The sequence below is a fragment of the Zonotrichia albicollis genome, chromosome 17 (assembly GCF_047830755.1).
Source record: "Zonotrichia albicollis isolate bZonAlb1 chromosome 17, bZonAlb1.hap1, whole genome shotgun sequence".
Taxonomy (NCBI): domain Eukaryota; kingdom Metazoa; phylum Chordata; class Aves; order Passeriformes; family Passerellidae; genus Zonotrichia; species Zonotrichia albicollis.
This window is the reverse complement of record NC_133835.1, coordinates 14,988,579-15,014,081: the sequence shown is the minus strand read 5'-3', so window position 1 is coordinate 15,014,081 and position 25,503 is coordinate 14,988,579. Positions and strand designations below refer to the sequence as shown.

The window sequence follows — 25,503 nt, the reverse complement described above, 5'->3', positions numbered from 1 at the left end:
GGGGTGTGAGCTGGGTTCTGTCACTGCCTGTCTTGGCAGATTTGTGATGAGCAGTGAAAGCAGATGGTGGTAAAAGCTTATTCTTTGAAGGGCACAGAATCCTCCCAAGCTCTTCCTAACCCTCTGTTGAGCAGCCAGCTGTGTCCTAACCGGAGACAGGCTGTGCTTTGGTGGCTGCTGCAGCTCCAGGAGCTTTCCAGCTCTGTGGTGTTCCCTGCCCTTGGAGCACCTGCATGGCTTCTCTCCTGCAGCAGGGACTGTTCATCCCCAGCCAGCCCTGAGTGTCCCTCCCTCTGTCCCCAGCACTAGTCACGACACTGAAGCCCGGAGGAGACCGGTGGGGGACAACCCGCGGCTCGCGCCCCGCAAGGAGGAGTCGGTGAAGGAGAGCTCGGAGGAGGAGGACGAGAGCGTGGTGGCCACTTGGAAGCCCTTCCTCGTGAATATCTGCATGTTCACGTTCCTGACGGCGGGAGCTTACCTGTGCTACAGGGTGTGTTTCCACTGAGGGCGGCAGGAGCGCCGCTCGCGCCCGGCTCCGCGGAGCCCCGCCAGGCAGGGCAGCCTTGGCTCACAGCAGGTAGATTTAGGGGAAAGGCCAGAACTTTGGGTAGGGCTTCATGAGAGAATTGATTGATGCACTAGGGTTTTATCCAGCCCTGTGGTCCCAAGAACATAATATTGTAATCTCAGGGCCTTGAAATATTCAGGAGTAAGCAGAGAAAATGCCAAATAGTCTGTTTTCCTTTTTTGTTTTCCTTTTTTTTTTTTAACTAAATAATAGAATTACAACACATTGTTGTTTTTAGACTTTTTAAAAAAGCCAGTTCATTTTCTTTTGTTTCAAAAAAACTAGGCACAAGTGAAACTTGCTTGTACTCTCCAAGTGTTGTAACCAAATACATGACTTACATTGACAAGTTCCCAAAAAAAAGAAAAAGAAACCCACATACCTGAAGAATGTAAACTTTTGGAAGGGGAGGTGTGTTTGTGGTTGGTTTTTGGCTTGTTTTTTGTCTTTTTTTAAATTTGCTTCATCTTTAAAGACTGAGTTGTGGGCAGTGCCTGTGGTATTGATATATTTAATCTTGGCATAACTGTTCTTAAAGAGCTGATTGTTTTATTTGTGTTGATAGAACCAGGCTTCTGCATTTGCTCAGGGTATCCCAACACGTCCAGCTCTTTGATTTTTTTTTCTTTTTTTTTTTTTTTTTCTTTACTAAGTGTATCTCCTCATTGACTTTTGTTGCACTCTACTTGCACATTTGCCTCTTTACATTGCACCATCCTTTCTAAAGCTGTTTTTACTTTTATATTCTGGGCTGGGAGAGGTCGAGGGGCGGGAGAGAAACAGGAAAGGGAAATTCAACCAAACCATGTCCACCAGCAGTGGGGCCATGCCCGTGGCCCGTGGAAGGACCAGTCCTTAAACCTCAGCATTTGGAATGTAAAATGCAGTTTCACTCTGCAGCGTGGCGCTGGGCAGGGAGGCTCTGGGGAGAGCCAGAGCAGCCTCCCCTGGGCAGGAGCAGGCCAGCGGGGCCGTGCTGGGCTCTGAGCAGCCCCGGGCTGTGCTGGCAGTGCTGCTGTGCCCTGCTTTGCTGCGAGCAGGCTCCCCGTCCTGGCGCTGGCAGCCCCGTGGGCTCCCACAGCAGCCAGGCTCACGGCTGAGTGCTGCTAGGCAGGGTTGGTGCGTGGGGAGGACTGGCACTGGAGGCAGCATTGCACCAGTGCTGTTCCTCGGGGCAATACCAAATTATTCACAGTTTCAACAATAATAGCAAAGGCTTCTTTGCTTGTCATGGTGCAGAGGACAGGAGCACAGTCACTCCTGGGAGCTGCAGTGATTGAACTGCCCCATGACAGCTGATGTGCAGCAGTGTTACTGATTTGTTTTATTTCTAGAGTCTTTCTAGCTCTATAGCACTTAACCACCCTGAGTGCAGCCCTCGCTGTGGAGGAGCCCAGGGGAGCCCCTCCACTCCGTATTTATTTTGGCCAAGCTGGCTGTAGGTGTAGCTCTTCCTTCGGTGGGTGAGTAGGTGAGGGGTGGGTGGGGTGGGAGTTACTCTATTCTGTGTTTTGTTAAGCTTGCATCAAGGGCTTTTCAAGAGTACAATAATAAATCCTCAGGTAGTACTGGGACTCAATCCTTTACCTGTGAGACTGTTGGTCAGACCAGTACTTGAAAGGAGGAATGTTGTAATCAGTCAATATTTAGTTATATTATTGGAAACAGGAAAAATGAGTATAGAAAAATGGTAATATATAATGGCTCATCTGTGTATTTAAGATACATTCTGTGATTGCTTTGTCCCCACTGTTCTCTGCAGCGTGGGCAGGCCCCTGCCCTGAGGCACCATTTGTACCCCTTTGTACTCAGTGCATGTGAAGTCTGCGGTGTCCCAATGAAACACCACCTGCTTGAAAGGTGACAGAACTTATATTCCTGCTTCCTGATGTGCCCAAATGATATTTGCATGACCTGATCCTTAGTGGCTGTGGTTCAGAGGGTGTTGCTGAGTGTCTGTTCAGCACTGGACCGTTGGTGTTTATCAGAGCCCGTGTACTCGCCTAATCCTTGGCATGACTTCCCGTGGGATCCCGTGTGCTCCGTGTGCCCGGTGCTAGCATGTTCCTTTCAGCTGAGTGAGTGTAGTACAGACATTCCAGAGAGCTCAGGCAGCCCTTCCACACCTCCCCTGGGCCTGGGGCACTGGGGAAAGAAACAAACCCACCCCAGCTCTGGCCACCTTCCCAAGAGGGAATATTTTAAATGCCAGGTATGGCCAGAAAGAAAGGATCCTTCCTTTGAATACAGAGTTATTCAATTGCAAATGATTCTACCCAAACAAAGCTCCTGCAGATGCCAGAGGAGCTTTGAGCATCCTGTTGGTGCCTGTTTCTTCCCTGTGTTCCAGGCCCAGCTCTGACCCTGGCTGGGCACAGTGAGTGTGCCCAGGGCCCAGGGAGGTGTGGGCAGGGCTGGCCATGCTGAGCTGTGCCCATTTTGTTTGCTGTCCTGTACTGTCTGTGGTAGTTGGGGGGTGTATATACCGTAGCACAGTGGGGTGTTGGGTAACCTGTTCTTGGAAATGGACAAACATCCATGTTAGACTTGTTAGAAAGTTAGTGAGCTGCTCTGCTATCTGCCTTAAGCAAATATTTACTCATCAGGTCTTTCTTTTTTACAGATTGCCATAGAATAAACTTTTATAAAAAAATATGTAAAAACTCAACAAAAAAGCTGAATGTTTTGGTATAATACAGTTTCAGGTATCTTGTCTTTTGTGTAAGCCGCTGCTGGGCCTCCCAGGTTAGAGTACAACTGTACAGTTTTTCAATCTCCCATACAAGTTTTCAGTTCTCATTTTAGTTGTAACAATAAAACTCTTTTTTTAAAGAACTCATTGAATGTGTCATTGCTTCTGGCTGGATCCATGGGCTCCTGTCTGACCCACGTGCCCATGAGGGTTGGGGGAGGTAGGTTTGTAGAATAAAGGGATTTAAATGTTGCTGTAAGGACTTTGTGGAGGCAGAGCTCCAGTAAAAGAGCAGAGGATCCCCATCCCTCCCTGCCACCTCCATTTCCCTCTTGGGGTCTTTCACATTGAACAGTTAAATTTTAAGGGTAAGAAGTGCAGGAACTTGAGCAGCCTGGTTGGTTTCTGCAGGAGGTGATGTTGATGCTGTTTGCAGCTGCAGCTTGCACAGCCTGGAGTTTGAATTCCAGTACTTACCTTTGGTTTATAGTTTTAGGGTTCACCAAAGTGGAGTAGGACAGGGCCCTGTCCCTTGGGGGTTTAGCGCCTCTTACCTGTCCCCAGGGCTGCAAATAGCAGTAGGAGACACTCCCAGGAACTTGTCTCAAATGGTTTATTAGAACTTTAGAAAACAGTATGAAATCCAACAAATAAATACCAAATAGAAAAGTTTCATGTGTATATATATATATATATAAAAATATGTACACACAATCCCAACCCCCTTTCAAGTATTGCACCTGAAGCCAGGCTGCTCCCCATGGGCACCCTGCCAGCCAGGGCTGGGATGAGCAGGAGAACTCTTGGTCTGTGACTGAGCCCAGAGTTTTAAAAGAGCAAACCCGTCCATCCCTCAGTGAGAGCTGCACGTGGCAAATGCAGCGAGCACACCCAGCTCTTACAGAGCCTGCCTGAGCTGCAGCAATTGCACACTGACTCAGGGAGTGCCAGGTTCTCCTGCTGCAGCTGCATGGCCCCAGCAAAGGAAACCACCAAGCAGTGGTGCTGGATTTGTGCACCTGACAGGGCAGCTGGTCTGGGACAGCGATCATTTCTCTCTTTGGAGAATGCCAAATCAATAAACCACTTCCTGGGAAAATGGATCATATTGGACAGAGTTGGAGCATGGGCAGCTAATTTCAGCAAGATGGAGATTTGAACTCCAGTTAAGACCTGGATCCACATTCTGAGAGATCCCAGTTTTCATCTGTCCAGCACTTGGTATTTCCTCATGTGCAGAGCGACTGAGAAAATGCATTCCAGGCTGCATCACGGCAAGGACAAACTGTCCCCTCTGGAAATAAACCTGTGCAGGGGCAGGAGATGGCAGGGACAGGACAGAACAGAAGGAAACCAGACAGAACCAAACCCTCAGGTACCCGTGGGGCTGTGAGGACAGGGGGATCCAGCTCGCTAAAACACTGTGATTTCAATCTCGGCCTCCTGAGCAGTTTCTCTCAGCTCACAGCAGATCCTGTCCATCTTCTCAAAGGCTTGTCGGCCCCGTTCCCCTGGGGAGAGAAAACAGCCCCTGCTGAGGGACAGGCAGGGCACCTGAGGAACCTCTGGGGACACTGCTGTCCTGTCAGCCTTGCTAGGAAGGAAGGAAGGACCCAAGGGTGACAAACATCCCTCAGGGAATAGCTCTCCAAAACCTGCTGGAGCCACCGTGGAAAATCAGGCCTCCTGCAATGCTTTCCATGAGTAACAGTCTGGGGTGTCACAGCTGGAAAACCTGTCTCACGTGGGCCTGAGTGTTCTGTGGGGCAGGGGTGGAGATGCCAGAACTGAGCCTGGCTCAAAGTGGGCTCTGGAAGAGCAGAGCAGGGAAGTGGGTGTCTCTGCATGGCCTGGCCGTGCTCTGGCAGTATTCCAGCTGTTGGGCCCCCAGGAAAAGCACAAATGCTGGGCAGGAGGAGGTGGGGAGCACTGACATTTTACCAGCTCCCCTCCTCTGTCAGTCACTTGTCACTTGGATTCCAGTGAAGGAACAGGTAATGAACCGGCATCACACTGTCAGTCCTCATCCACGACCTTTTCAAAAGGTTCAGTGGTTCCTAGAGCACTTAATCCTTCAGGATCTCCTTGGTCTGGTTCTATAAATTTCATCAGGGGCCCTTGGCTGTTATGTGTGATGTACAGTTTATCTTCATGGTATGAAACAGCTGTTCATGAAATATTCCTGTTGTCCTGGATGTGTTTAGGCTGTACTTGAGGCCCCTCCTGGTCCTGCACTATTTCACATCCCTCTTTCAGACCATTTTAAAGCTGTACAAAAGCCTTACCAAAGGACAGCGTGGTTTCCCTGGCAGCATTCCTGACTTCCTCTGTTTCAGACTGGCACAGGTGGGCAACCTGCTCAATGCTCTCCACGGCCTGTTGGAAGAAAGCAGAATTTGCCTAAGCAGCTTTTCAGCAGTTTGATGGACATTTCTACAAAGCAAACACAGACACACACTCCCATCTCCTCTGACATCCAAATTCCACCAGGACCTTTCTCTTCCCCAGCATACTGGCTTGCAGTTATATTTCCTGATAAGATCTCACCTTTGTTACCTTCTCTCCTGTTTTAGGGCATCAGAAAATGTCAAAGTTCCAGGGTACAGATCATGGTTGTGGGACCATTAAATCAGTACCAGCCAACAAGGACCTTCAGGTTAATCCTGAAAGGGTTAATCCCAGCTGGTGCTTTGCAAATCGACCCTGATTTGCTGTTGTGTGAGTACCTGTTCGCAGACATTGGTTCCCTGTTCATGTGCAAACCTATTACAGCAGCTTAGGGCTCTTGGAAAGGTTTAAATCTGTGCTGTTTCTTATAATAGCAATGCAAATATTAGTTTTGTTTTGTGACTTTAGCGAGCTATTGTTTAAAATATCCCCTGATTTAACTTCAGGTTTCTACAGTTAAGCGTTTAGAACTGACTGATACAGAAATGTTGCTGGTTTATGCTCGTGCTCATGTCCCCAGTCAGACGCTGCCCGTCAGCACGCAGCATCGCAGGAGCTCTCACCCCGTGCTGTGCCCGGCAGGCCGGGCACTGCCCCAGCTCCCTGTCCTGGCACTGATGGCACTCACAGCCCGGAGCCGCGGCAGGCACAGCCGCTGCTTCCCCTCCCTGCCAAACCCAGCCCAGGCTTTGGTCCCGGCCTTGGGGCAGGGCCCGAGCGCTCACCCGGAGGTTCTTCAGAGCCAGACACGCGGCCTGCTGCAGCCTCGAGTCACAGCCAGACAGAGCATCGGTGTAGAACAGCACAGCCTGGGGCAGAACGCAGCAAACAAAACACAGAGTCATTTAATACCCAACCTGAGCGGCAGGAGCGGGGCTACCCGTGACATGAACCAGGGCAGAGACGCTGGAGCAGCGCTGCCTTCGGGGCTCGGTCCCGGCCAGAACACGGCCAGGAAAGGGGTGCGGGCCTGGGGAAGATGTCCTGCTGTCCCACCGTTCCCCACTGTCCCCGCCATGCCCGCACTCACCCGGGCCCGGAGGCTGCCGCTGCCGCCGGCCCGGGCCAGGCAGGCCGTGGCCGCTTTGCCCACCCGGTGGTTCTCGTCCAGCTGCAGCAGCCCCAGCAGGCGCAGCGTCCGCGGCAGCGGCTGCAGCCGGCTCAGCCTCTTCCCCTTCAGCCTCTTCAGCGTCTTCAGCCGGCCGGGGCACTGCAGCTCCTCGATCAGCATCACTGCCGGAGAGAGCGGCACTCGCTGGGGAAACGCCTCCGCCAGGGGCACAACCCGGCCGGGGCCGGGACACAAATCCCGGGACACGCACAAACCCCAGCCAGACCCCGGGACACACACACACAGACCCCAGCCAGACCCGGGACACACACACACAGACCCCGGGACACACACCCCTCCACACGAGTCCTCTGCATCAGCACATGCCTGAAGATGCAGCCAATACCAGGACTATTTTTAAATCATTCTTTCTTAGTACAGAGAAAGCTGTGGAGTACTTTCACATGTTGGACAAGACTCCAGCGAGGCACTGGCTACCTCCGGCTACGAAATGCAGGTCAGAAACCTCTGCAATTTTATTGCTCTTTTCTGTGTCTGAGTCCAGCTACAGCAGTGACCCAAGGCACAGACTGTGCTCAGTCCTTGGATCCAGCTGGAGGCGGCTCCTGACTGTGTGCCTGCTTCAGCTTTGGAATATCCCAGAACTGTTTTCAGGGCACTCGAGATAAGCCCATCCTTCACAGGGGGTTTGTTTGCACATGCTCACACACGGGAGTCAAGCACGCTTTTCCTGTTCTGATTAAACTGCACGGTCATAAGGGCAGTAGGAACGGAAACAAGCTGTCAGTGCAGGGGCTGGGCTGTTTCCTGCTCCGGAGCTGCATCTGGAGCCTGCCCTGCAGGAGGAGCCAAGCGCCGCCTTTACCTTCCTTGGCCAGCTTGGCCAGGTGCTTCTCCAGGCTGCCGATGCGGTGCCTCTCCAGGTAGCGATAGAACTGGAACAGAGTCACCGGCTCCGCTTGCAGGTGGCAGGAGGGCAGCAGCCCATCGCAGGTGAGGATCTGCTCCAGCAGCCTCTGCAGCACTGCGGGGAGAAGGGAGCAGGACAGACACAAAACAGCAGGTGGGTTACCTGGCAGCTGCTGGAAGCAAATGAGAGCTTTGGGTTTGGGGTTTTTAAACGCACAGGGACAATTTAAGGTTTGGGTTTGGGGTTTTGAAATGCACAAGCACAATTTCCAGCACTGCAATGAAGGCAGCCTGGCCTGGTGCCCACGGGGTACCTGTCTCCAGGTGGCTGGGGTACTTCTCCTTCACTTTGAGCATCATCGTGTATTTCAGAGCATGACGGAACCTTTCTGCCGAGGTCACCAAGATGCTGCTGCCAGGCTCTGCAAGATCACTCCAGATTTTCAGGTATTGCTTCTTCTTTTTAGCCTTCTGAATAACTGAAACCCAACATTTTAAAAAGTCAGCGAGCTCTAACAGCTTTGGGATTTTACATCAGAAATTAGGCAGCAGATGGCCTATCTGGATTGGGGCAGCACTAACTTGTATTTGTATTAGAGATGGTTTTGTTAAAAATTAGACATTTGCTGCCCAAATGTTCACAGCTGCAAGCCCTGAGCTCCTGAACTGCCATGGGCAGCTCTTTTGCCTCTTATTGTTCCCTTTATCTCTGAGTCAGTTCCAGAAGAACGTCCTGGGAGTTCAAGGGGCTGCCCTTCTCTCAGCCAAGGAGGTGCCACTGCCATGGGTTTTTGGGATGCTGCCTCTGTTCCTTGCCCAGGGCAGAGCTCTGCCCTTGGGGCTCTCAGGCTCTTCACAAGAGCACGTGCATTTCTTCAGGAGCCCTGTGGCTCCTCATGTGGACCCTCATTTGGTGGCTCCTCACGTGGGGACCCTCATTTGGTGGCTCCTCACGTGGACCCTCCATCCCTCACTTTCCCCTCCAGGCACGGAGCCCCTGCCTGTCAGCCTCCCCCACTTCCCCATCACTCTGCACCAGCCCTGCTCAGGAACAGCTCATTCTCACAGCTCCAGGAGAAAATCTGGCACCAAATGCTTCCAACTAAAATTTGCATTCTTGCTGCTGCGTTTACCAACATGAGGACAAAAGTCTCCCAAGCCTCTCATTGTGCTTGAGCATTTTGTCATGTCCAACAGCCAATGGAAGAATTTAGTAGTGGGAAGACCTGAGACAAAATTCTGTGCCCACCAAACTGTTCTGGCAAGTGGGCACAGAATTTGGGCTGTTTGCTGACCCAAAGGAAAAGTACAGATGTAAAAAGGGGATTTTATTAAGACTGCTCTGCTGCTCTTTGACCATCTACAACAGCCCTGTTTAAAGCATACCAGTTCAGCTACTCTGAGACCAACTTTTCCAAATTTTTTCCTTCTGTGTAGAAGAAAGAATGACCCAAAGAATGAGCCCTGGTTTAATGATGAGCTGGTTTAATGATGCCCATGTTGGCAAGGAATTTAGAAGGAAAGCCCTGGGCCTGGGGAGGCTCCAGCAGAAGCCCAGGGGTGCAGCTCTCCCATCTCTGCATGCCTGGGGAAGGGCAGGCACTCACTTTTCTCTGCAGACAGATCCAGGACATCCCCCAGGACTCGTGTCTGCTCTGATACTTCTTCCAAAATGCTCTCCTGAACCACCTGGGCTACGTTTGGGGTCCTCAGTTTCTGAAAGGCAACAGACATAACTCAGGAGCTGAAACAAGGGCAGGATCAAGTTCCAGATAAATGAGGATTTATTTCTCAGTATCCAACTTTTAAGACAAGTGAGGAACCCCCTCTGCTCTCAGAAGCCCCTTGCCCACCTGCTCCCTGTTGTAGCAGTTTCTATTCATTAAACACGGCCCGAGCCAAGCCAAGCCTGTGTGTTTGCAGCCTGCTTTGGGCGCAGAGCTGCTGCTCAGGGCTTCAGCAAAACCCAGAGGCTGAGAGGAGCAGCAGAGTTTGGCATGGCCCTTTCTGTGTGAACACATGTGTACCCAGCATTAATGCACCCAGTTTCCATTCTGAGCCTCTCTCTGTTATCAAACAAACCAAACATCCAATTCTGCTGTAATCAGAACCAGCAGTGGCAGCGGGAGCCCCAGGCTGCTCTGTACCTGCAGGAGAGCTTTGCACAGCCTCAGGTGTGTAACCAGCAGCACGTCCAGGTTCTCATCCCCCGTGGTTACATCCTGGGCTTCTGGCCTGGAGTCACAGCCCAGGGGCTGCAGCGCGTTGTCATTGTATGTGCTGGTGAGAGAGGGGAAGAGAGAGTTACAGATCTCATCACTGCACAGGACTGAAATGGACAGTCTCAACAGGAGCTGTGAAAGAAACCAGGTGGCACTGAACAGAAACCAGCATTTTCTGTAACTATTTATATTTATTACTCGCTCCAAAACCAGGGTCAGGCGTTTCTGTGCTGGATCTGACCCACAGCTGTTTCCCAGCCCTGTGAGGCTGCTGTGGGACCCTTTGCCTGTCCCACGAGATGCAGTACCTGACACTGCCTGTCCTCACGCTCCCAAACAGGGAGAGCTCGTCTGCACTGCAGTCATTGTTCAGGAAATCAAAACTCTCCAGCACTGTCTCCACCATCAAACTCTCCATGGAGGAATGTTTGTGAAGTGTCTTCAGCTGTTGAAGAAACGGAAAAAGAAATACTGTTATTTGTAGTTGGCCAGCCATTTTGCAGTAGTTCTTTGCTGGTTCTGAAATCATTCCTAATAATAAATCACTTTGCTTTGCTGATTTCATTCTTAACACATCAGGGAAGTCTGCTCTTGATGCACCTCTCTGACCCCAAAAATAATGTGCTAGTTAAATTCAAAACATGCTTTAATATTGTAATCTCTGTGGATTCTTTATCTCCATGCCTGCCAAGGCTGGTGAGAGCTGATATTCCCTGCATCCTCAGTCACTAACAGAGTTTTCACTCATTCCCTGTTTCTGAACTCAAAGCAGCAGCCTTAGGGGCTGTTACATCCCAGCACGGCACCCAAGAGCTTCCTAACAATACTGAATTTCATGGAGCCGCCACCTTTGTCCTTTGTCCGCCTTGGAAAGGCTGCTCTGAGGGTGCTTGGTTTGGGTTTAAATGCTGTTTTTCCAGGAGTTCCACTGCAGCAGGAGGCCAGGACTGTTGTGCTATCATCAGTTCTGACTCCAGCCTGGATCCCTCCCCAGCCCAGCTCCAAACCTGCACTCCAGCCCCTGCCAGCCGGGCAGGAGAGACACAGGGGCACGGACCGGCCTTTCTGAGCGGGTGTGCTCACCTGGAGCCACGCCGAGCTCGAACAACACCAAGTTCCAAGCCAACCCAAGCGCCAGGAGTCAGACACCAGCCCGGAGCTGTCACCGGGGCTGCCTTTGCTCCGCCGCCCCGTGCCCGCCGGTCTCCCCTTTGCTCCCCCGGTCCCTCCCGCCCGCTCCGTGCCCGGTGCCGCAGCCCCGGTCGCTCCCCGGTCCCTCCGGTGCCGCAGTGCCCCGAGCGCACCGGGTCTCACCCAGCCCCGCCGGCCGTACCTTGAGGCGGTCCCGCAGGGCGCACACCTGTCCCTGCAGCCTGTCCAGCTGTGCCCGGCCCTCCTCCTCCTCCTCCCGCCACCGCAGCAGGGCCAGCAGCTCCTGCAGGCTCCTGTCCATGCCCCTCGCACGCCCCTCCGCTCGGCCGTCGCTCGCAGCGTTCCAGCTCCTCTGGCTGAGGTTCTCCTGCTCTGCCAGGCGGCCCCGGGCCGGGCCGAAGGAATCCGCCCTGCCCTTGTGACGGGGAGGGAAAGCGGAGGGGCTCCTGGGGAATCCATCCCCGCACGGGGTCTTCTTCAGGATGTCCAGAGTGCTGTGGTCCGGGAGGGGATGCTGCAGCTCTTCTGCTCCGGCCTCTTGGATAATCACCAGCGGCAACATCCTGTGGTCCAGGGCTGGGGTTGTGCTTCTGGATTCCGCCCCCTTCTGATCCTCAGAGCTGAACGAGTCCCCCTCGCTGGTCTCCGCGGGGTTGTGGGGCTTGTTCCTCCCAGGGACATCGAAATCACAGGCAGCCAAGTAGCTCAGGATGCTGGGAGGCTGGGCTTCCTCCCCGCCATCCCCCGGGCTCTGCCTCTGCTGCAAAAGAGACTGCAAGGAGGTGCCCAGGTGAGCCTGGAGATGCTGCAAAGCCCGAGGTCCCACCTGGGAGAGGGGACTCTGCTCTCCTGGCGCCCAGCTGCATTCCCAGCACACCTACTGCAGCGGACAGCCCACCCCTGCCACCCCAGCTGCTGAGCACAGGCCTGGTGAGGGCTTTCCAAACTGTTTTACAGGATCTAAAATAGAGCTCCAAAGAATAGAGGGTGAAATAAAAATTTAACAAAGCCCCAAGATAAACTGCAAAGGTGGCAGAGTGCTGTTTTCACATTTCTGAGTGTGCTCCTGGACAGTCTGATCCAGCCCAAAGCCCCAGGTCTGTGCTCTGCCTTTTGCTCTGTGTTCCTGGACAGCCCAAAGCCAAACCCCAGGTCTGTGCTGAGCCCTTTGCCCTGTGTGCCCCTGGACAGTCTGATCCAGCCCAAAGCCCCAGGTCTGTGCTGAGCCCTTTGCTCTGTGTGCCCCTGGACAGCCCAAAGCCAAACCCCAGGTCTGTGCTGAGCCCTTTGCTCTGTGTGCCCCTGGACAGTCTGATCCAGCCCAAAGCCCCAGGTCTGTGCTGAGCCCTTTGCTCTCCCCATGCACTCACCAGGTAATACCTCTCTCTGAAGCTGGGGGTGTTTGGGGGGGTCCAATTGTACAAGGAGCTCTTCCTGCTGCCCACAGAAAACTTGGCAGTGCTTCCAGGGGACAGAAACAGGTTCTCTGTGTCAAAGGGGCTGCAGCAGAAACAAAGGCCTGAGTGTCAGTGAGAGCGAGCACAGAGGTGTTGGTAGGATTTGAACAGGGATGTTCAGTCAGCAACACACAGAATAAAATGAAACAGAAACTGCCTCTCTAGCCAGAACCTTTGATTGCTCCAGCAGAGAAAGGCACAGGCAAAAGGGCTGTGGTTTGTACACAGATTTCTCAACACCCTTTTGACAGGAATCCAAGGCAGAGCCTTTGGAAGAGGAGCCCAGAGGGCCCAAAGCAGGAGAGCTCTGCCCTCCTGACACCAGGGCTGGGCAGTGACAGCCACAGAGCCACAGGGGAAGGAAACTCAGCACATGGAATAAGGGAGAGCTGCCAGCCTCCCTCCTGAGAGCACACACCACCTGGAAAAAACAATAAAAGCCCTCGTTATCCTGCAGCTATTAATAAGCAATTCCTGGGCTGGCAGAGACCTGTGCAGTGCTGCTTGGCAGGGTCTGTGCTTCACACAGGCAAGGATGAGCCACTCACAGCCCCAGAGCAATCTGCAGGGTTTGTCTAGGGCTGCTCCAAATTAATTCCTAATTACCTACTGCACCTCAGCCATTGCTTTCTCAGCTCCTTCCCAAAGCAGTCCAAGGAAACTCACATGAATGATCCCCTGCAATGCAGCTCAGCCAACCAGGAGACAGAAAACCTATTTCAAGTTGAGTAAAGTTTGGTTTCTATATGTGTTACTTTTTGTTGTCCACTGAGATGCCTTGTGGCACCAAAAGAAAATCTGCTTTCCCACTTGAGTACTGGCGTTTTGAAAGCAGTGAACTGTTTGCAGCAAACCTGCAGCCTCAGTGACTGAGTATAACAACCAAAGAGCAGGATGAAATCAGCTGAATTCAGCTGTTCATTGCAGGGCACACAAGTGATAACGAGGACTAATAAACTGCAGGGAAATGAATGTCTGCTCTCTAGCAGAAGCTGAAAGCAGAGTGCCAGCCCTGTCTGGCTCCTCAAGCTGCACGGGGACAGAGCATCCTGCAGGGCAGCACTGCTCCCTGAGCACAGCAAGTGCCTGCAGCTCCCAGGCTGTGTCCCCAGGCTGGGCCAGGCACTGTCCCCAAGTCAGGCTCCATCCAGGCAGTGTCACCCAGGCACTGTCCCCAAGCCCATCCAGGGCAGTGTCCCCAAGCCAGGCTCCATCCAGACAGTGTCACCCAGGCACTGTCCCCAAGCCAGGCTCCATCCAGACAGTGTCACCCAGGCACTGTCCCCAAGCTGGGCCAGGCACTGTCCCCGAGCCGGGCTCCATCCAGGCAGTGTCACCCAGGCACTGTCCCCAAGCCCATCCAGGGCAGTGTCCCCAAGCCAGGCTCCATCCAGACAGTGTCACCCAGGCACTGTCCCCAAGCCAGGCTCCATCCAGGCAGTGTCACCCAGGCACTGTCCCCCAGCTGGGCTCCATCACCCCGCTCCCAGAGCTCAGGAACAGCATCTGCACTGACTCATGGGCAGAAATAAATTGGGTTTCTGACAGCAAGAGCCTTTTAGCCAAAGCCTGCTGTGTTTACTAATGAAAGCAAATTACTCCTACCCATGGCATTCTTAACAAAAGTCACAGGGATCCATTCCTCACATTCTTCATTTTCAGCTTTTAATACAGTGATGCGGTAATGCAAAATGACACTTCTAGGAGAGGAATGAGAACAAACAAAATCTGCTCTGCCCCTTTGACAATTCCTAAAAGCCTCCAGCAAAATGCAGTCCCTCAGCTGGCTCCAGACCAGCAGCAGCCCCTGCTCCTGCAGGAGGGACTGAGAGCAGAGGGATGGACAGCAGGAATGGGCTCTGCTCTGGGGCTTCTCTTATCTCTGGGCTCCCTGGGGACGATCCACCATCCCTTCACAATTCCTCAGCAAACAAACCCTCTCACGGGGACAGCTCCATGGCTCCCTCTGTGCCAGCCCTGTGACACACAGGGCCAGCAGGGATGTTCCAGGGCCAGGCAGAGGGACTGGGCTCTCCCCAGACCCAGGCTGCACTCTGAGGCAGCCCAGGGCTGGGAGCTGTCACACTGCAGACTCTGCAAGCAGACTATTGTCTTTAATGGTCACTGGCTCTTCCTCAGTTTGTTTAGTCACTTCCTGAAATCATTGACACAAAACCTCTGCATAGGTAGAAACTATGCAGGAATGCCGTTGTTTAACCTTAAATTGCAGAGCGAGGACTTTGATGGGGGTGGGGGTGGCTGTGGCTGGGCTGAGAGAGAGAGTGGCTCCACATTTCCTGTCCACATTTCCCAGCCAACATCCACATGCCTGCACAGGATTATCCAGCAACAGCTTTGCAGGACTGAAAAACTCTATAAGAAAAAAAAAAATCTACAGTGACCCACAAGTCTGATCATCTTGGCCGTCCCCATTCTGTGCCCCAATCATTCCCTCCTGCTCAGCCACTCCATGGATTCAATGCCCCCAGAGCAGAAGTGTGGATAGCATTCCCTGCCTGAATGCCACTGCTCAGCCTGAACCCAGGCTTACATTAACACCCCAAAAAGGCCAATTCCAGTCAAGTGCACTGAACTTGCTGCTAATAATGAGATTTTTCTTTCCCCCATTGATCCCTGGGGAAATGCCCCTGGCATTCAGCAAGGAGGGGCTGCTGGGTCTCACCCACCCTTCCCAGCCTGACAAGAACCATCTCCAGGTTACCCTGAGCACCAATGAGGGCAGAGATGCTCCAGTGGATCACTGCCTGGAGGTCCTGCAGGAGGAACTGCCTCCCCACCTAAGTGTGCATCTGTGAGAGCAGCACTGGCAGTGGGTATCCATCCCAAAATCAAAGCCAGACCTTCCTCTTTACTCTCCCTTTAGTTTTTGTCCCCTGCTCCAGGAGCCCCTGTGAGCCAGCCCTGCTCAGGGCAGAGCCACCAGGGTGCCCTGGATCCCAGAGCAGGGCACTGCTGGGGCTCTGAAAGGAGAATACAGCTCTCTTTATCCTGCATGTGAGACACAGAGCTCAGACTGCTGTTTGGGTTGGCAAAAAACCCAAAGCCTTTTGCCAAACTGGCCAACAAAGGCGTTCTGCAAGGGCCCAGGCTCATTCACACTCCTCATGGCACCATCTATAAAGGAGCTGAAGGCACTTTTGTTTGGGCCCAGAAGACCAGAGGCCTATTTAAAGAAAATGTACATTTAGAAGCAGAAGAGAGATCTACATTTGGATCCCTCACAAAGCAGGTCTAGACTGAAAAATTGCCTCTCAGGGAACTTTGGGCAAATCAGATGGATTTGTTTAGTTATTCTTAAATCAGAGGGAAAAGCAGCTGTTGTTATGAGTGCTCTATCTCTGAAACAGAAACACCCTGAGTTATCACACACAGCCTCTCTCTTCTGTAAACAGCCCAGCAGACAGACTGGCAGAGAGGAGAGGCCAGCTCTGCTCTGGAGAAGGCACTTGGTGGGACCCCAGCACATCCACAGATCAGACACAGCAGAGACAGAGCCGGGCTCTCAGGCTCGGAGAGGTGCCAGGGGATTAAGTCCCAAGGACAATTAATTAGCTCCCAGGGACAATTAATTAACTCCCAGGGACATTGAGTGCCAGCAGCCCTCCCAGCTCAGCTGCTCCAGCCCCAGGGCTGTGGGAGGCTGCCCCACATCCCAGGGACTGCTCCTGCCAGCCCCAAGCTGCACCCTGAGCTGGGCACTGCAGCACTGGATGGGAGCTCTGGGCTGAGTTCTGCCCCAAATTCAATGTGCTGAGGAGATCCAGGTTGGGAGGAGCTGTGCCACAGCCCAGAACAGGAGGGGATTCTCCCATCCAGTCCTTTGTAAGGACAGCTTGTGTGCATGGTGAATTCTGGAGTTCTGGACAGGAAGGGGGCACATCCAGCAGTGTGAATGAAGGAATCTACCTGTCAGTGCCACTGCTGGGGTCACAGGAAGAGAGCAGAAGTGATTCCTTCCGGACTATGAACCCCATATACTGCCAGATCTTGGGAGGGAAAAGCATCATAAACAGGGGCAGGCAAAACCCTGCCAGGAGAGCTGGGTCAGGCCACAGCTGGGGTGACACAAAGGAGGAGCTGGGAGCTCACAGGAGCAGCTCCAGGCTGGCTGTGAGGGGCAGGAGCTCAGACACAAAGGGGAGCACGGTGCTGAATGCAGGGACACCCCTGGAGCCCTGCCCGGCTCCCCAGGGTGGGATTGCTGCTCCCGGGGCTGTACTCACTTCCAGAGCACCTCCAGGCGCAGCTTGATGGTGCCCAGCTCCGTGATGTCCACCACGATGGCCTGGGGCTTGGGGCTGAAGAAGCTGCTGCTGTCACACGTCACCACCCCCACCAGGATGGTGGCCAGGCCCCGCAGCTCTGTCACCTGCAGGGACACAAACACAGGCAGCTCCAGCTCAGCAGGCAGCCCTGAACCACGGCATGGCGAGGAGAGCAGCCCAGGTACACCTGCTTGGGCCACTGCAACCCACCTGGCACAGCCCTGAGCCACTGTCCCCACAGCAAACCCACCTGGCACAGCCCTGTGCCAAAGCTGAGAGCCACTGTCCCCACAAGGGACACTGACAGGAGCTGTGCAGCTTTTCCTGGCCTCAAACCTGCTCTTTTTACCATGGAGCTCTGAGTGGAAAGAGCAGGAGGTGAGGAGGACATTTGTCAGTGACTTTCATCAGTGAACAAAAATCCCTGAACACAACCACATATCCCAGAGCATGGGAAAGCAGATGGACTGATATAGGTGCTAGTGCCAAAGGAAAATCAGAATTAATGGCCCTTCAGCGTGGAATAACTGCCAGTTTTGCATAGTTAGTAAAAGAAAACTATCTAAGAATGTTGAGAAGCCCTTGGTAGCCTAGGAGGGAAGTAGCAGAAGACCCGATAGCCCACAGCTTCCAATCCAACCATTATACACCACACCTTGATTTCAAACTTTTCGTGCAGATTTGGGATAAAAATCTTCTCTTCCTCATCCCATGTCTGGCTGTCATCAGTCTCAATTTTGCCTCTGAGCCTCCATTTCTGGCGCCCCAGTCTCACAAACACCTGGAAACCAGAGTGGAAAGAGGATCAGGACATCCCAGAGCATCCCTTCATCCCCCAGGAGCAAAGCCATCCCTTGCCCACTGCACAGGGCAGAAAATGGAGCCAGGAATGGGGCAGCAGGTTTAACCCTGAAAAGCACCAAAGGCACTGGGGCAGAGCCCAGGCTGCACTCACATCGTGCCAAGCTCAGGGCAGCTCTGAGGCCAAGCCCTGGCATCATTTAAAGCCTCCCATAGCACCCAGATCACACCACTTAAAGCCTCCCAAAGCACCCAGATCACACCCAGCCCCTCTGTGCCTGCCCAGGGCACAGTGAGTGTGCCAGTGCTCTGCCCTCCTGACAGCAGAGCCTGGCCTGTCACAGCCTGCTCCTGCTCTCCTTCCACCCCTCCCAGCCCTGCCCCTGCCTCTCCCTGCAGGGAAAAGCACAAAACGCACAAAAGCTGCATACTGCACCTCGTACTGGTCTCCTGGGCAGAGTCGAGCAAAGCCCACCAGCCCTGCAAAGAGAAGGAGAATGCCAGAGTTTGCAGAGCTTTTCAAAGCCCCCAGCAGCTCTGCAATAATCCAAGTGACCCTCTGGGGAACAGCCCCTCTTGTCCCCAGCCCTGTGCAGGAGCTGCACCACCAGCCCAGCACACTCTTAAAAGGACAGCATTTAATGAACTGAAAAAGAAAGATGTCAGCTTTGTAGTCAAATATAAGATACTACAGCATTTAACTGGGCTGAAACAGAAAGCTTGTCAGCTCTGTATTCCAATATAAGACACCATGGCAGGTGTGTTCGATGGCACTGGAGCAAAACCACAATCCTGTCCAAGGTTTCTCAGGGGGTCAGACTGCTCCCCAGAAACCACAAGCAATAAATCAGTGCAATCCCAAATCAGTGAAAGAGGAAAGGAGAAGGGACCCCACCTTTCATCTTGACATGGAACTCCCCCAGGTGCACCTCCAGAGCCCCCTCGATGAAGCACATGTCCTGCAAGAGAGGCTGCACAGTCACCAGCTCTGCAGGGCAGCTGCTGCCCCACACAGGCTATTGCTTCTAAATATCTTATTTTCTGTTTGTTTTTCTTCAAAGGACACACAAACATTTTCACCAGTAAAGGCAGATAAAAGTAAAGTGAATGGATTTGTACAACAGAAAATCTTCCACAGAAGAGTGGAACTCCCTGAGCTCAGCACTGTCAGCTACCCTCCATTAATGGTTTTGTAAAACTAGCCCAGCTTATTCCTTCAATCCCCATCCCACACTTCCATGGAAGCCATAAGAGACCCCAGCACCAAGGGGCTTTCACACAATGTGCAATGTATTTTTCCTACAATGTATTTTAACCCCTGCCATTAACCAAAGGCAGCAGCAGCCCCAGCACGGGTCTGTGGAGGAGCAGGCAGGTCCTGGCTGTGGGTGGGAAGGATCTCCTACCTCTGTGCACTCCTGCACGTTCCTGTAGAGCTCCACCAGGCTCTCCCTGGAGGCTTTGGTGGCAGGGGACAGCGAGAAGGCCTGCTTCATGTTGGTGGCGCCGTCCCGCAGCCTGCACTGGATGCAGTAAGCTTCATAGAGCTCCTCTACCTTTGGGACAGGGGACAGAAGGCACTGGAGTTACCCTGGCATGGCTTTGGGAAGGAACTTCAGCAGTGTTTATGGCAAAAAAGCCAACAACCAACCGCAATTCTTCTGTCAGAGCTCTGCCAACAACCAACTCCAACCCAAACCCAACCACCAGCCCCAAACCCTCTGTCAGAGCTTTGCAGGATGCTGCAGCTCCTGCATTTGCAGTTTGCTCCTCAATATCTGTGCTCTTTACAGAACACAACCAGCCCTGCTTTTTCCAGAGCAGAAGACAAGAATTGGAGTAACCCTGTGCTCCCAGGAATCCCAGAGCAGAGCCCGGGTCCCCGGGCACAGCCTGGCAGCCCTGCAGTGCTGCTGTGCCACAGGGCAGGCCCTGGCAGGCTGCACACACAGAGCTGCCCCGTGGGAAGGGGCAGAACATGCCAGGCTTCCCAGAGCAGCATTTGCTGAACAAACTGGCAGAAAGCACACACTGGTTTCACAGGAAAACTCAGGTTGGGCCGTGCCCAACATTCAGCCTGAATAGAGCCATTCAGGAAAATAAATAAATAAATAAAAGTCCCCTCCTGCTGTAAAAAGAGTGGCTACAGCTCTCAGCAAGCCCCCAGCACTCTCCCCTTAAGCTGAACCACAATCAGAGTGTTTTCCACGTGGATAAATCCCTTACAAAGCAGTGGGAGCCCTACAGCACACTCTATAAACCCTCACCTTGCTGATGTGAAACTCCAGTTTCCTGATGTATCTCTCCACAGAGCGGATTTGCTTTTCAGGAGGGCAGAGAAAGAGATGTAAGAAATTATTTCCCAAATGAGACATTGGGTAACACAGCACACAGAAAATCACCAGTTTCTCCTCTATTTACAGCATTCCATGCCATCCCCAACAGCCTTACCTTGTCCAGGTCGTAGTAGAAGGCCTGAAAGAGAAATGGCACAGGCTGAGCAGGAGAGCACTGGATTTGTGCCACTGCTGAGACTCTCATAGGCACTGCTAGAGTCACTAGGAGCATCCTAATTGACATTAAATTAACATTACAAGCACTGATCAGGGAGCAGACACAGGAAAGAAACATGACCTGAAGGGCACTGCTGGGTACTGAAAATCAGAAATTTCAAGGTAAATTCTCACAGCTGGGACACTTCTGATTGTGCTGCTTTGAGGATCCCACCTCAGTATTTTAACTGGACAGCCCTGGGACTCCCAGCTGGGAGAAGGCACCTACTCCTGTGCCTTTTATTTCAGTATTTAACATTGAAAGCACCTTACCAATCTAGAGTTCCTTTTTGTGTCTTTGTGCCGCCCAGAGAGACAATCCAGCTCAGCCTGGTGTGCCTCCAGGTATTCACTGGGGAGAGAGGAAGCCACGTCAGACCCTGGGCATTCATCAGGGATTCTTTGGGGAGCTGCTGCAGCAGGACATTACACAGGATGGAGGAGGAGAAAACCAAATTCTAGCACACTCACAAATCACAAGTGTCCCTCTCAGCTTTCCCTGACTGCTCCTGCCTGACCCTTCCCTGTGAGACAGCAGAAAGGTTCACCTGCTGACAGGTTCCTGAGCAGAAAGGTTCATTGCTCACAGGTTCCTGAGCAGAAAGGTTCACCTGCTGGCAGTGCCTGAGGAGGATGAGGAGGAGCCCCCAGGCAGCCCCAGCTCAGGGGCAGAGCCTCTCCACATGGAGCCCTCCAGGCCCAGCTCACAAACCCTGCCCAGGTGAGGGGGCAGATGCTGCCCAGGGCTCCAGCAAACAGAGCTGAGGGCTGTGTTAAGGCAATTCCTTAATCCCCTTTCCAGGATGAGGTGCATTTTGCAAGGTGTGAAGCCCTGGGTGCCAGCTGGCCTCTGCAGAGCTGCTTGCATGCAAGGTTGTGCCTTTGGACTCTCCACAGGGCCTGAAACCTTTTCAGCTGGGACTCCTCCAACTCTGCTTTTAATGCAGAGCAGACTTGGGTAACTTTTTCCTCCAGTGCTTAAAAGGGACCAGAATCACCTGGTGAACACTGCATTCTTAGACACAGTCTCTGAACAGTCCAAATAACTTCATTTTAGACAGCTCCACTTCCTCACACTGGCTTTGATGCATTTCGCTTTCTCCCTGTTCCAAATCTAGGTCCCCCAGGACATCCCACACCTCAGCCATCAGCTGGAGCTCCCAACACCTGCCCAGAACAGCCCAGGGCAGGAGCCAAGGCTGGAGGCACAAAGGCACAAACTCACCTTTCAGAAAAGCTTCATCACTTTTAGCTTTAGCATGTTAGAATCAGCAGCTTGCTGGAATGGCAGCCAGCTGGTTAACAGAATAAAGAGGTATTTTCTAGAGCTATAAAGAAGCAGGCACGTAAAATATGTTCTGTACTGAAAGCTCCAGCCCCTCCAGCACCGAATGGACTCAGCCTGCATTTGCTTAAAGCTTGGCCCCTGCTCTGCTATTTGATCCAGTTGTTTTCTGTAGGTTCCTCCAGTCAATTAGTCACCAGTCATGCTGGCAGCACTGAGCACGTGGCACTCGCTGCAGGACTGGGAACACATCCTGACCCACTTTACAGCCTCTCCTCCCCACGCTCAGATAAATTCTCAGCTCTGCAAAAACATTTGGTTTCCTTGTTTCTTTTAAATCTAAGTCCTCTATAAGACATTGGTGGGTATTTTTAGAGGGAAGACTTCATAGCCTTTTATTGGACCCAAAACGTGACACATCTGACTTTATAAAGTGTTACTACATGCATTTGATGTTCTCTGCTTAAGAAAACAAAGCATGGCCAGAATGAGCGCAGTAGCAGAATGTGGAGGACAGCAGCACCACACTGCAGGGGCTGCCAGGAGCGCCAGGGCTCACAAAGCAGGGAAAGGTGTTTTATCTTCTGATAGCAGCTGCAGGCTGTACGTGAAGTTCCTGTGGTAACCGACCCAGAACATTCTGGGGAATCAAAAAGCTGAAGTTTGCAGGTGAACCTGCTTAGACCTTTGCCTTACGAGGCACCCAGAGATCACAGTTATTTTGAACTTCAGAGTTTAATTCTATTAAAAGAGGGAGAAGAAGAAATAAAAAACCAAAAGACCCTCCTAGAAGAGCTGACTCTGTAATTATCTCAGCAATTAGCACCAGGAGAACAGAAGTGCTTGGTGAGCCAGCCTCCCTCCCCACTCTGCCTTTGCAGGGCACACCCTCACTTCCAGACTGGGTTTTAAATCAGCTTTTTGAGCTAAAGCAGACTGCCCACAGTTCCCTTGCAGGAGCTTTGTGCCATCACATCCCAGGTCTGGCTGTCCCGTGCCCACCGTGCCCCCCTCAGCTGCTCCCAGGGGATGGGCAGTGTCACTGTGCCCATTATAACCAGGAGCTAACACAGCACAGAGCCCTGGCCTTGCCAGGGACCGAGGGGGAATTAAATCCATGTCCAAGGGCCCCAGGAGCGGGGCAGCGACCACAGGGGTGCCCGAGGGGACAGAGCACAGAGCCACACACACTTCAGCAGGGAGGGCAAATCACAAAATTGAAAAAGTCCTTACTTAAGTCCTTTCTTCAAAGCTTCAAAAATTTTCTTCACCTGCAGTGGCTTTGGGTCCCAGATGAGCGCCCCCTTCTGCAGGGAGTTGTAGGCCTTGGGGGGCTTCAGGGACATCCTGGACCTCACGGAGCTCCTGCTCAGGGACTTGCTGTGGGGGGAGAAGGAAATCAGGGGAGGTGCAGAGCCCAGAGATGCTGAGGCACTCAGTTCAGGGGCAGCTCTACCATCCCAAACACTCTCACTCAAAACCTGCACGTGCCTGAGCACCTGAGAGCACCTGGCAGGAGGAGAAGGAAATCAGGGGAGGTGCAGAGCCCAGAGATGCTGAGGCACACGGTTCAGGGGCAGCTCTACAGTCCCAAACACTCTCAGAACCTGCACGTGCCTGGGCACATGGGAGCACCTGGCAGGAGCAGAAACCCCAGAGGCAGCTCTGTGTGTGCCCAGCAGGGCAGGGCAGGGCAGGGCACAGCCTGGCTCACCCCAGGGCAGCCCTGCTGAGCAGTGCAGCCCCCTGACCCACCCTGCGAGCCAGGAAACAAACCTGAGGCTGCTCGAGGTCTGGGGCACATCTCCCCTAAGGATCCTGCAGGAGCTGCTGCTTCCTGCCCTGCACTCTCCATCCATCCAAACCATGGCTCAGAGCACTCTCAGCTTCCCAAAGCCAGGCCCAGACTGCACACAAGATATAGCTATCAAGGGTTTTTTTCAGCATCTGACACCTCAGCTAATTACTTTTAATGGCAACTGCAAAATCAAAATTCAATATTGTTTCTACCAGAAGTCCCCCACTTTTTTATTACAGACTTTTTTGTGCCACTCTAAGGAGTTGGAACACCTTGAACCATCAGTTAGAAACACCTTTAAAGCAGAAAATGAGCTCTCTGCAAATAATTCCTGTCTGGCTTCCCTCTCTCTAAATCCTCCCCTAAGTCTGGGCTATTTTTACATTGGTTTGTTAATAATCCCTGTAAGTAAAGCCTCTAAAATAACATTACCTGCAGAGGTTTCCCATCTCCCAGAGCAAGCCACACCAGCCAGTTGCTCTCTGAACAGCTTTCTACCTTATATACAATTTCCACCCCAAATTCCACTCACCTGGGGCAATGATGAACCCATCAGGCTCAGCAGTTACCCCTGGCTGGTTTCAGTGCAGGCTTTGGCTGAGGCTGAGCAGATTATTGTGCTGCTGATTAAAGCCAGGCCCAGCACACCTGAGAGCTGTCCCCAGTCCTATTAGAGAAACCCCTGAGTACCTGCTTTAATTATCCTTGTCCTAAATTTCCACTTAGCTCCAGTTTTTAACAGCTGTTCTGCAAAAGATCTGATAAACCAGGGGTTGCCAAACACTGCTGGATGCTTCATTTCTTCACACCACTGATTATCTTGGTTTTTTATGATGCCTTAATGGAAAGTATTAATTAACCAAACCATTTGGAGCTCAGGTTACCTACAACAAGGAACATAACTGCTAAATGAGAACCTTACATTAATATCACTTCTCTTTACTATGATAATGTGTCTTTAGGAATTCCATGCAAAGTGAGACAGTTTGAACAGGAATAACACTGGAAGGGGCAGTCTGGCCAATATGAGGAGTTGAGAGTCTCCTAGAATGCTCATTGCTTAAGATTCTTTCATGCTAAGAAGAAATAGTTCCAAGCTGTAGAGTACTCCAATTAGCAAGATACCAAATAGAAGAGACAAGACAATTCTGTTTTGAAATTAAAAGCCCAAATTAAAATTCATTTTGAAATTAAAAACCCAAATACTCCTGGGTTTTGTTTCATTGTGGAATTTACCTGCAGAGTTTTGGAGTGCAGCCCCTAAGCTCTGGGGGTGACTTCCCTTGTGCAGCAGCTCAGTCCTGCACTCAGGGCTGGGATTTCCCTCTTCCCCTTCCCTCAGCATCCCCCAGTCCCTGCAGCCCAGCTGAGCCCTGATGTTAATCCCATTTCCTTGCATTTCACACAAAAGTGGAGGAGCTGACATGGCCTGGAGGGCCAGTAGCTCAGGGCTGGATGTTCCCATGCTGCTTTCCCTTGTGAACCTGGTAATTTCAGGATCAGATTTCCCACTTTACAGATAACAGCAATAACATTTACTTCCTGGGCAGACCGTGGTGGGGAAACACAAAATCGAGTCTGACTGAGAGACCCAAGGGGAAGCTGCTAAAGGAAAGCAGAAGTAAATTCAGCATGTGCAGAGGAATGTCCATGTGGGGCTGATTTGTGCTCACCCTCGGGCAGACCTTGCTCAGGGCCCTGCCAGCTTCTGCTTTTCTGTACAGTCTGAGAGAGCTTTTCTATACAATCTGACAGAGCTTTTCTGTACAGTCTGACGCTGTACAGTCTGAGAGAGCTTTTCTGAAAAGTCTGACAAAGTTTTCTCCAGCTCTTAGCTGTTGGTGTGATTTTAGATATCCAATCTTTGCTAGGGGTAACAGTAATTTTCACTTTCACCAACAAATTCATTTATTCAAATTGAAGACTCCTCAGTTGCATCACAATCACACAGGAATTGCATTTTTTGCTGGTATTTTACCATGCTGTGTTTACCCAAAAGTTGAATTCAGTCATGTGGTTCTCTGAAAGGGTATTTCCTTACCTGAGTCAGGTATTTTACTGGCACACAACAGGATGGTTTCTGAGTACAGTACACTTCCCACTACTTCTGTATGGTCTGCTAAATGACTCCCTTTGTTATTGCTCCAGCCATGCGTGGCACTCAGAGATTGTATTAATTTTCCATTTCTAGGTCATATCTTCTAAAAGCACTCAGGATCTGCAGGGATTTACAGGGATTGCTAAATTCACAAAGAGCA

General features: G+C 52.1%; 2 protein-coding genes across 5 annotated transcripts in view; one reads left to right on the top strand and one right to left on the bottom strand.

Moving 5' to 3' along the window:
* PTPN1 (protein tyrosine phosphatase non-receptor type 1) overlaps positions 1 to 3,406 on the top strand; it is a 32,771-nt gene extending 29,365 nt beyond the window's left edge. Inside the window, exon 9 of the mRNA XM_074553383.1 lies at positions 304 to 3,406. Coding sequence (XP_074409484.1) covers positions 304 to 508 — 205 coding nt within the window. The 3' untranslated portion in view covers positions 509 to 3,406. The remainder of the gene's footprint in view (positions 1 to 303) is intronic.
* Positions 3,407 to 3,862: 456 nt separating this feature from the next.
* Positions 3,863 to 25,503, bottom strand: part of RIPOR3 (RIPOR family member 3) — a 39,113-nt gene continuing 17,472 nt past the window's right edge. For 2 of the 4 annotated variants that reach the window (XM_074553379.1, XM_074553380.1), the window contains exons 3-22: positions 22,681 to 22,827; positions 20,436 to 20,514; positions 20,062 to 20,085; positions 19,878 to 19,931; positions 19,017 to 19,166; positions 18,506 to 18,569; positions 18,047 to 18,090; positions 17,465 to 17,590; positions 16,768 to 16,913; positions 12,437 to 12,566; positions 11,248 to 11,838; positions 10,223 to 10,359; positions 9,840 to 9,972; positions 9,300 to 9,408; positions 8,007 to 8,171; positions 7,649 to 7,807; positions 6,742 to 6,944; positions 6,437 to 6,520; positions 5,549 to 5,639; positions 3,863 to 4,774 (exon numbers count right to left, since the gene is read on the bottom strand). In XM_074553379.1, the coding sequence (XP_074409480.1) occupies positions 4,677 to 4,774; positions 5,549 to 5,639; positions 6,437 to 6,520; positions 6,742 to 6,944; positions 7,649 to 7,807; positions 8,007 to 8,171; positions 9,300 to 9,408; positions 9,840 to 9,972; positions 10,223 to 10,359; positions 11,248 to 11,838; positions 12,437 to 12,566; positions 16,768 to 16,913; positions 17,465 to 17,590; positions 18,047 to 18,090; positions 18,506 to 18,569; positions 19,017 to 19,166; positions 19,878 to 19,931; positions 20,062 to 20,085; positions 20,436 to 20,514; positions 22,681 to 22,827 (2,734 nt within the window). In that variant the 3' untranslated portion in view covers positions 3,863 to 4,676. Of the gene's footprint in view, positions 4,775 to 5,548; positions 5,640 to 6,436; positions 6,521 to 6,741; positions 6,945 to 7,648; positions 7,808 to 8,006; positions 8,172 to 9,299; positions 9,409 to 9,839; positions 9,973 to 10,222; positions 10,360 to 11,247; positions 11,839 to 12,436; positions 12,567 to 16,767; positions 16,914 to 17,464; positions 17,591 to 18,046; positions 18,091 to 18,505; positions 18,570 to 19,016; positions 19,167 to 19,877; positions 19,932 to 20,061; positions 20,086 to 20,435; positions 20,515 to 22,680; positions 22,828 to 25,503 lie in introns of those variants that run through there. The other 2 variants (XM_074553382.1, XM_074553381.1) reach the window with 2 other exon arrangements.